The sequence below is a fragment of the Hyperoodon ampullatus genome (assembly GCF_949752795.1).
Source record: "Hyperoodon ampullatus genome assembly, chromosome: 10".
Taxonomy (NCBI): domain Eukaryota; kingdom Metazoa; phylum Chordata; class Mammalia; order Artiodactyla; family Ziphiidae; genus Hyperoodon; species Hyperoodon ampullatus.
In genome coordinates, this window is record NC_136923.1 from 67,778,160 (window position 1) to 67,789,039 (window position 10,880).

The following is a 10,880-nucleotide window of genomic DNA, read 5'->3' on the forward strand; positions in this document are numbered from 1 at the left end:
CAGATTTAGGCCCCCATGGATTAATGGCACAGACCTACCCCAGGTTTAACCCTGGAGATTTAGAATGCTAAACCTGGATCCCCTCAGGTTACAAATACAGAAACTGAGGCCGAGGCAAGGGCAGTCCCCTTCTCCTCCAGAATCACCCTGGTTAAATGGGCCTGGAGCCCCCGTATCCAGATTCTCTGACGATGTTCTCTCCTCAAGTCCTCAAACAATGACAGAAGTCATAACTTGAGCATCTACTAAGTGCAGGACTCTGTGCTGGATGTTGGAGATGCAGAGACAACTGCCCTCAGGGGCTTTTGGTCAACAGGTAAATAGACACAGAGAGGAACATGCAGATGCTGGAAAATGATGGATTTGCCTCGAGACTCTGCAAAAATTTGTAAGGTACTTGCCTCCTCTTCATCCTGTGATGGAAGTGGGGGGGCCCTGCCTGCAGAAACGCCCCAAGGCTCAGAAGTGGATCTATGGTGAAGAGATCAAAGATGGGGGGACCAGGGAAGTGAGGGAACAGGGCTGCCAGTGGGCACACCCCAACGCCCCCCCCAAGACTTCCAAAGGCCCCCGTCCATAAATTGGGCCTCTGCTGCCATCTAATGGAGGAAAGGTAGTCTCTGGAGCCGCGTGCTGGGGCCCCACCAACCTGGCTCCCCTAAAAAAGAGGGCTGTGAAGGACCTTCCTGCCCACAGACCTTTTATTCCTCTGGAGTCTTAAGCTTTGTTTCCTGCAGCCTCTGAAGCTCCCTGGCTGCCCCGTTTCCCGACCACCAACCTCCATTCCACTGTTTCCCCAGTCTCCTTTGTTGTCCAGGTTCTGATTCTGGTGCCCTGGTTCCTGGCCCTGCTAGAGTTCTGGTTCCAGAAGGCCTTTGCTAGGTGCCTTGGGCATGTGGTGCATCCCCCAGCGCCTGGGGCAAATGGACATCTGCAAAGGTGTAGTGAGCCTGGCCACAGCCGCTGGGGCCATCTGCCTGCTCTATAAGGCCATCAGGGCCGGCATAAAATGTCAACCACCCCTCTGTTCTGCCTCACCCATCTGCCTCACCCGTGAGTGTCCCCGCCCTGGGGAGAGGGCTCGGCCCCAGGAGGTACCTACTCCCCAGGTCTCCCGTGTGGGAGGGCCCCAAGGGGACTCCTCCACGTTCCTTTCTCCTTCCCCTTTCTCACCTCCATCTCCCTCAGAGCCACCCTAGAGATGCTAGCGCAGGCTCCCTAGGTAGTGGGTGGCACTCAAGTGCCTCCTCAGGAGTCATCTGGCAGGTTTCTAAATTCTACATTCAATCTGGCATCCAGGAGCCACTGCTTGGAAACTTGGCATCAGTAGTTCTCCCCAAGGGAAAATTGGGGGACCTACATTCTCAGCCTCCACTAGTCCCTATGACAACTTTGTGCAAAGTAGAGAAAGGAACCCCTTCTGCAAGACTTTGTATTGCCATCTGCTGGAATATCATTGCCATATACCAATTATGATGAAATACTACATATTACTGCCATATGCCAGAAAGTTGTTATAGTAAACATACAAAATTTTTTTGTTTACGATATGAACAGTTCAGCCTTAGATGTGGTGCCCTTGTGCAATACACACCCTGTTCAACTGTACATGGTGGTCCTGCATATAGCAAGAAGTCTTTTCTTCAGAAAAGGCAAGGCAGCCTTGTCCCCAGGTCCCTCTCCCACCGCTTCCCAAACCCCGTCTTTCCTCACTTCTGAGTCCACAGCCTGAACTGGGCTGGGGTGGCTATCTAGGCCTGGCAATCGAGCGAGAGCAGCACGGGCAGGACTCAGGTGAGCTCTGGAGGCTCCTCAACTCTTTGGAGTGCAAACAGGATGAGTACGCCAAGAGCATGATCCTGCACAGTATCACGTGCTGTGTGTACTTGCTGGAGTCCGAGGTGAGGGAAGGGAAGCAGGAGGTCCTTCCCAGCCAGCCTGGCCCCTGGGGGCTACATCTGTCCCCCTTCCCCCTTGAGTAGCCAGACTGTGTCCTGGGACCTCTCTCTGGCTGATGGCGGGAGGGGTTGTGTTGAGGGGTTTTGGTGACATGGGGGGTAGGGGGACCAGGACACCCGCTTCTCCTGCCTCTTCTGTCTCTCCTGGCACACTGTAGGCCTCTGCATGTACTAATGATGACATCACGGTGGGCTCCATGCTGGATGACAAAGACAAAAGTGTCAAAATCCAAGCTCTGAACACACTTAAAGCTTTCTCTGGCATCAGAAAATTCAGGCTGAAAATCCAGGTGAGCCCCGCGACAAGTATGGGGCAGAGCACAGAGATGTCCCTAAGCCGTGGGCCATTTAGTGGGCGTAGGATGAATGGTCGTGTTCCAGAAGTTTGTTTGGGTCTGAGTTTGTAACCCAGAAATATGTTTTTCCTTGGAAGGAGGTGGGAAAATGGTGATCAGATTCCCAGTAGGGTCATAAAAGTCTGCATCTCGGGATAAAACTGCTAGGTCCCTAGGAGTATCTCTGAACCCCAAACAGCAGAAATTCCCTAAGTTCTTTCTGACAACAGCCAACTCTCCTGACGGCAACTGGGTGTCCTACAATTCAATTCTGACACTATCTACCTGGAGTTAGTACAGACCCCACAGCTTAGGGCTGAGTCCTGTAAGACTGCCCCCCACTTCTGATTGACCAGCTGTAGGTATGGAGGTTCCCATGCCCCCTCTCCTCAGGCTTGATTATTCACTAGAACGAGTCACAGAACTCAGGAAAATGCTTTACTTACACTTACCAGTTTATTATAAAAGATAACTGGGGAGCAGCCAAATGGAAGAGGTGCATAGGGCAGAGTATGGGGGAAGGGCTTCCATGCCTTATCCAGGTGTGTCACCCTCCTAGCACCTCGATGTGTTCACCAACCCGGAAGTTCTCCAAACCGTGTCATGTAGGGGTATTTATGGAGGTTTCATTATGTAGGCATAATTGATTAATCATTGGCCATTGGTGATTGAACTCAATCTCTGGTTCCACTCTTCTCCGCAGAGGTCAGGTATGGGGCTGAAAGTTGCCTTGAGTTGCCTCATTTGCATAAACTCAGGGATCATGGAAAGGGGCTCATTAAGAATAACAAAAACCACTCCTATCAGGAAAGTGCAAGGATTTTAGGAACCCTGTGCGTGGAATCAGGGACAAAGACCAGATATATTATCATACCACTCCACCACGCTGTGTTGGTCTGAGGCTGGTGGCTGGGCCACTGATGTCTTCACTACCACCACGCAGAGAAAATATAAGCCACCAAATGTCAGTTCCCCCAGCTTCCTGCTACTAGGCCTCCAGGCTTACCTGTTACTCATCCTTTCCTGCTTTCCTGCTGGTGCCATGAAAAAATGGCTTTCTTCCTGTCTGTGTTCAATGTTAGTCTCAGTCCTGGATCCTGTCCGCTTCCCTGAGGGCCTCTCTCCTTGATTAAACTCTGTCTGATATGGCCTCCCCCGGCTCCTTCCCATTAGCGTTCAAGAAGCTCTATTCCTTCCCATCTTAAAAGGCAAAACCAAAAAACATCTTCCTTGACCTCCAAGTCTCTCTCTAGCAAATGATCTCTCTCCCAAAATATTTTACTTAAAAATAAGTAAAATACTCAAAACTTGCAAACATTTTATGCATGTACGGTAGAAAGACTAAGAATAAAACAAAACACACGTAACCAGAACCCAGGCTAAGAAATAGAACATGACCAGTTGGTTAGACGCCTCAGATGCCCCTCCTTAATCCTCACCTCCTCCCCCACCAGAGGCAATCATTCCTCTGCATTTTGTTCATCAATTTCTTGATTGTCGTGTTACCATATACACATGTGTCATCATTTTCTAGCAGGGCACGGCAGACAAAAATAGGTAAAATATAGTTAGAATGTTTTTAAGCTTCATGGATCTGGAAGTATGCAGTTTGTATTCTGAGGTTTGCCTTTTCCCTCCAACATGGAAAGATTCGTCCTTATTCATGTGGACTGGTCTGTTTCCTTCTTTTGCACTGCTCTGTAGTGTTCTAGTTCATGAATACCCTGCAATCTTATTCATCCAGCTGCCCATGAGTAGGCATTTGAGTTGTTTGCACATTGTGCCATGAGCATTCTTTACACATCTCCCTCGTGGACGTGGGAGACTTTCTCTAGGACATGTATGCAGGAGTGGGATGGTCGGGTGAAAGGTATGCCCAGCTTTTCAAGAAGGGCCGTATCAGTTTACACCCTCCACCAGCCCCACATGAGTGTTTCTGGTGCATCATTTCTTCCCCGACACTTGGTGTTTTCGCACTTTAAATTTTTTGCATCAAACTTTTTTGGGGAAAAAAAGGTCTCTAGGTCTCCACTTGCTGGCTGCCTCTACTTTATCTCTCGACCCTCTCAGTTGCCCTAAGGCTGTGATTCTCAAGCATATCAGAATTGCCTGGAAAGCTGGTTAACAAATGAAGATTTCATGGCATTACATCCAGAGGGTCCGGTTCAACAGGGAAGCTGTGTTTTTCACAAGCCCCCAGAAGATTCTGATGCACGTGGCCTGGGCACCACTGTTCCTTCTTTCCCCAGGGTCTGTATCCTGTGGACCTGACCCCTGTTCTCCTCTCTCTGGGTGAATGCAGCCACTCCCTACTGAGGGGTGGGGGCAGGGAGGAGCAGGGTACTAATGGGGATGCTGTGCTCCCCACTCCAGGCTTCTGGCATCCTTCTTATGTGGCTCACAAAGGTACAGCTTGTAAGAGTACCTGCCTTTGGTAATAAGGCCCAAGCATCTTGCAGCTCAGAAGCCAAGATTCCTTTTTTCTTTCAACAAATGTATATTGAGCACGTACTTTGTGTCCAAGCACTATGCTAGGCACTGGAGACACAGCAGTGAACAGAGTGGGAAAGATCCCTGCCCAGTGGAACTTATATTGCCTGCAAGGCAGGCAATACACAAATAAGTGAAATATATGGTGTTTCATGGGGCACGTGCTATGGAGAAAAATCAAGAAGGGTGGTAAGGAAGGCTGGCATGGGGATGGTGTTGCAAGGGGGTGCTGTTGCAATTTCTAAGGAGAAAATCTTTGGGACCTAGGGCTTGATAAAGAGGTCATAGAAATGACACCAAAAGCACAATCTATAAAAGAAAAAATTGATAAATTGGACTTCATCAAAATTTAAAAAACATTTGCTTTGTGAAAGACCCTGTTAAGAAGATGAAAAGACAAACTGCAGATTGGAAGAAAATATTTGCAAACCACATTATCTGACAAAGGACTCATCTAGATTATATAAAGAACTCCCAAAACTCAACGTCAAAAACAATAATCCATTTAGAAAATGGGCACAAGACATGGAGATGTTTCACTGAAGAGGATATACGAATTGCAAATAAGCGCATAAAAAATGTTTAACATTTAACTAGCCATTAGGGAAATTCAAATTAGTACCACAATGAGATATTACTATACACCTATTAGATGATTTAAACTCCAAATTAGTGACAATGCCAAATGCTGGTGAAGATGTAGAGAAACTGGATCTCTTGAATGTTGCTGGTGGGAATGTAAAATGATACACCAGCCACTCTGGAAAATAGTTTGGCAGTTTCTTTAACAAACTCTTTTACCATACAAACCAGCAATTGCACTCTTGGGCATTTATCCTGGAGAAATAAAAACTTATATCTGCCAAAAAACCTGTTCACAGTTGTTCATAGCAGCTTTGTTTGTAATGGTCAAAAACTGGAAACAACCTGAATGTCTCTCAGTAGATAAATGATTAAACAAACTGTGGTAGTCCATACCATGGAACATTACTCAGTAATAAAAAGGAATAAACTATTGATACACACGAGCACTTGGATGGATCTCAAGGGCATTATACTGACTGAAAAAATCAATTTCAGAAGGTTACAAAATGTGATTCCATTTATATAACATTCTCAAAAATGACAAAATTAGAGAGATGGAAAACAGATTAGTGGTTGCCGCTGGTTAGGGCTGGTTTTGATGGGCAGGGCTAAGTGTGACTAATAAGGGACCCACAAGGGAGATCTATGGTGATTCTGATGGAATAATCTGTTGATTGCAGTGGTGGTTACATGAAGCTACATATGTGATAAAATGACATGGAACTATACATACACATTGTGCTAATACCATTTTCCTGGTTTTGATACTATATTGTAATTATCTAAGATGTAGCTATTGAGGGAAACTGGGTGGAGGGCACATGGGACCTCTCTGTACTGTTTTTGAAACTTCCCATGAATTTATAATTATTTGAAAATAAAAAGTTTAAAAACAAAAAGTGTGTTGCATATTGACAGTGCTATGGGGAAAAATAAAGGTGGGGATGAGGGAGGCAGGGATGGGAGTGGTGCTGCCGTCTTAAAGGAGCGGGTGGTTGGGGAAGGCCTCCCTGAGAAGGTGACATTAAAGCAAAGTCTTGAAGGAAGTAAGAGTGAGCTGTGAATAGCAGAGGAGGGAGAGCATTCTAAGCAGAGGGAACACCATGTGCAAAGACCTAAGATAGGTGTGTACCTGGCATGTTCAGGGAATAGCTAAGGCCATTGTGATGGAAACCATGGGAGCAAAGGAGAGAATAGGAGATGAGGCCAAAGAAATAATGGGGGGAGAGGGACAGATCATGTCAAACCCTGTAAGCCACTGTAAGGGCTTTTGCTCTTACCCTGAATGAACTAGGGACTCTTGAGCAGTCCAGCCTGTCTGCTGTTCTAAGAATAGATGCAGGGGACAAGGATGGAAGCAGAGAGAAGGAGGCTATTGCAGAAACCCGGGGGAGAGGTGATGGTGGCTTGGAACAGGGTGGTAGAGGGGGATGGTGAGAAGTGTCTTGATTGTTGGTAGATTTTGAAGGTAGAGCCAACAGGATTTTCTGAAAGATTGGAAAAGGGTTTGAGAGAAAGAAGGGAGTCAAGGAAGAACATAGATTTTTGGTCTGAGTAATTGGAAGGCCGGTGTAACCAACAGCTGAGATAGGAAGGGTAGTGGAAGGAGCAGGTTTGGGAGTGGGAATGTGTTGACTCAGAGGTTTAGTAAGATTCTCAGAAAGAAGTGGAACTGGCACTTGCATATATGAGTCTGGAGTTCAGGGAGAGGTCTGGGCTGGAGATAGAAAGTTGAAAGTCATCAGCATATGGATAATTTTTAACACTGAGTCTGTGAGTCTTTAACACTATCACTAAGGGAGTGCTGAAGATATAGGAGGAGGTTGGGCAGAAGAACTGGGAAAGAAACATGTGATGGAGAAGCCAAGTGAAGAAAGAGTTTCAAGGGGGTGAGTGGGGTCAACTAGGTCAAATAACGTTGAGAGTTAAAGTGGGGAACTGTGTGTGGGGTTGGCTCAGTTTTTGTGGGCGGGGGCGGTGAAGAGTGAAGTCAGAGGCTGGGCTAATGTTGAGGATTATCATATAAAAGTAGAAAACCCTTCTCCTCTCCCCCCTCCCTAGGAACACTGCATCAAGGTGCTGGAACTGATCTCCACCATCTGGGACTCGGAGCTGCACATTGCAGGCCTCAGACTCATCAACAACCTCCCACTGCCTGACTTTGCACATCCACAGCTGTGACGGGTGATGCCTGCCTTGATGGAGATCCTGAAGTCAGACTACATCCTGGCACAGGTGCCTGAGGACCAGAGCCCAGGCCCTGCCCTCCTGACCAGCCCTGGCACAGCACCTAGGGGGAGGAGCAGAGATTTGTGTCTTCCCTGCTCAGGCCCACCTGTCTTCTCATTCTTTACCCTTTCCGTTATTCAGGTGCAAGCCGCGCGATTGCTGAGCAACCTGGTGCAGAAGAACGACCTTCTCTATGATATTCTCAACTGCCAGGTGAGAAAAGAACTGAAAGACGGGCTAATGGATGTGAACTCAGATATTGTGAAAGGAAGAATCGTGGATTCTTCGGACAGACTTAGCCCTCGCAAAATCATCTTGTTCCTCTTTCTGCCTCTGCACTAGATACACTGCAAGGCACCCCCTCTTCTGTCCTCCCAATACAATCAGATCTTCCTTTGAGGGACTTTCTGCACTCAGAGTCAGGAACACAGGTGACAGAAGTTAATGTAGGTATTTTAACATTAGGGGAAAATTACTTATAACAAAAATAATGATTAGGAATAGACAGGGTCACTACATAATAATAGTTCAGAAGGATAAAGCAACTCTAAACTTATATGAACTTAGTAACATAATCTCAAAATATATATATGGCAAAACTTGATAGAAGTATAAGGAAATCGTTTTTTCTTTTTTCAGTTTTATTGAGGTATAATTGACATAAATTTGTAAGATATTTAAAGCATATGTAGTAAATCAACTATACCCCAATAAAAACTAAATATACATATATATAAAAATTATACTAAAGAAAAAGTGTATGTTGTGGTGATTTGGTATACGTTGTGAAAGGATTCCCACCATCTAGTTCATTAACACATCCGTCAACTCACATTTTGTTTGTTTTTGGTGAGAACATTTAACTTCTACTCTCTTAGCAAATTTCAGTTATATAATAGTGTTATCAACAGTACTCACCATGTTTGCATTAGACCCTTGGATCTTATTCATCCTTTAGCTGAAAGTATGTACCCTTTTACCAACCTCTTCCTATTTCCCCCACAGCCCCACCCCAACACCTGGCAACCACTTTTCTACTGTTTCTGTGAGTTTGACTTAAAAAAAATTCCACATTTAAGTGATACCATGCAGTATTTGTATTTCTCTTTCTGGCTTATCTCACTTAGCATAATGTCCTCTGGGTCCATCTGTATTGTCACAAATGGAAGGATTTCATTCCTACAGCTGAATAATTGGAAAGAAAAATGGACATATCTATCACCACAGTGGAAGATTTGGAAGATTTTAACTATTCTTTCAGCAATTAATACATAAATACCTAAAACTAGCAAGGTTATACTTGCTGCGAATAACACAAATAAGCTGGAGCTATTAGACATATCCAGAACACTCTACAATTAGTAAATGCACATTCCGCTCAAGTACACAAAATATTTACAAAAATTAACCACATGCTAAGCTTTAAAAGTTTGTCTCGGGGGCTTCCCTGGTGGCGCAGTGGTTGAGAGTCTGCCTGCTGATGCAGGGGACACGGGTTCGTGCCCCGGTCCAGGAAGATCCCACATGCCGCGGAGCGGCTAGGCCTGGGAGCCATGGCTGCTGAGCCTGTGCGTCCGGGGCCTGTGCTCCGCGACGGGAGAGGCCACAACAGTGAGAGGCCCGCATACCGTAAAAAAAAAAAAAAAATTTGGCTCAACAAATTTCCCTGAATCAATAGTATCATATCACTCATGTTTTATGACCACAATGAAATTATGTTAAAGAATGATAATGAAAACTAAAAAATTCCTATACAGTTGGATCTGAAACTTAGGTATATTGGGGAGTTGAGGCAATAGGAGGATGGAGGAACTTTAGAATTTACCTTGGACTTCATTCCTCTCTCCATCCCACTCACAGGTACACTCCAACTTCCTGAACCTGTTCCAGTCCACACAGCCCGGGAGTCTGCTGCTTGAAGTACTGGTGTTTGCAGAGAGGCTGACTGAGGGCCGGAGTTCACCCCACTACCGTGCTGTGAAGTGGCATTACAATGAACAGTCTGTGCACGAAGCTCTCTTTGGGCATGACTCACGACTGGCAGACCAGCTGCTTGCCCTGCTCATCCACCCCGAGGAGGATGTTCAGATCCAGGCCTGCAAAGTCATAGTCAGCCTGCAGTGCCCCCAGGATGTGGGAGTCCGGCCCTCCTGCCCACCCAGTCATTCCGGCTTTAATAATGTGGAATAAAATTATGGAGAGCCAATAAATGAGTATGGGAGAGAAGCTTGAGGGGCAGTGTCTGTCCAGGGCCTTCCAGGGTGGGTGTAGATTTCAGCCAGCATAACTTCCTGTCAAAGTGTGGGCCTGTCTCCCCAAACGCATTCCCTTTTTAGAGGACAGACTCCCTTCTCTTGCTGCTTTTATTTATTTATTTTTTTGAGTGATAATTTTTATTGGAGCATAGCTGATTTATAATCCTGTGTTAGTTTCTGCTGTACAGCAAAGTGAATCAGTTATACATATACCTACTCTTATTTAGATTCTATTTCCATATAGGTCATTACAGAATACTATGCTATACAGTGCTACACAGTAGGTTCTTTTAATTATCTATTTTATATATAGTAGTGTGTATATATATGTCAATCCCAATCCCAATCCAATTTATCCCTCTCCCTCTCTTGCTGCTTTTAAATTTGAATGGGGAGCCAGTGCTTTCAGGGAGTTTCAGGGAGAAGGCAGATTTGGGGACTAAGGCCAAAGATAATCAAGAGGAGACAGTATATAGCACTGGATTACTCAAGATGGGCTGGGTTACGCCATAGTAACAATAACCTCCAAATCTTAGTAGATGACCAGGGTTATTTCTTTTTCACACTACATGCTCCTGGCAGGTCAGTTGGGGGTAGAGGGGCAGGAAAAGTGACTTGCCCAAGGTCACATGACTGGTCTGGGGCAGAAGTAGGATTAGAACCTCCTAATTTTTACTGGGCTTTTTACTTTCATAGTCCTTGGCTCAAGCCCTGTGGGATTGGACCATAGATTCTAAGCCAGAATCTGTGGCAGTTGAGAAAGACCTCAGTGCTTCCAGATTTTAGGGGCCAGTTTAGGACTGAACTACGAGGAAATCTGTACCTACTGTATCCCTGACCCAGGACCCCATCACTTGAGTGGGTGGATGGTGGGTGGAGGGGTGTTGGTTAGGATGTGCTGATCAGAGAGCCAGTTCTTACTAAGGGATCCTTATCACTATTTCCCAGAGTTTGATTTGTCACCTCTGAGTGGACAGTCACTACTAGATCTGAATCATCAGCTCTCAGCTTTCTCCTGAGCTCAGGAC

General features: G+C 45.8%; 1 protein-coding gene across 1 annotated transcript; it reads left to right on the forward strand.

Moving 5' to 3' along the window:
- The first annotated feature begins 908 nt into the window (after positions 1–908).
- ARMC12 (armadillo repeat containing 12) lies at positions 909–9,796 on the forward strand. Its single transcript, XM_079712360.1, is given in 7 exon segments — positions 909–1,118; positions 1,728–1,901; positions 2,117–2,248; positions 7,430–7,546; positions 7,550–7,603; positions 7,739–7,810; positions 9,458–9,796. Coding segments are annotated over 7 exon segments (1,074 nt in total). The 5' UTR covers positions 909–923; the 3' UTR covers positions 9,788–9,796.
- Positions 9,797–10,880: the final 1,084 nt, after the last annotated feature.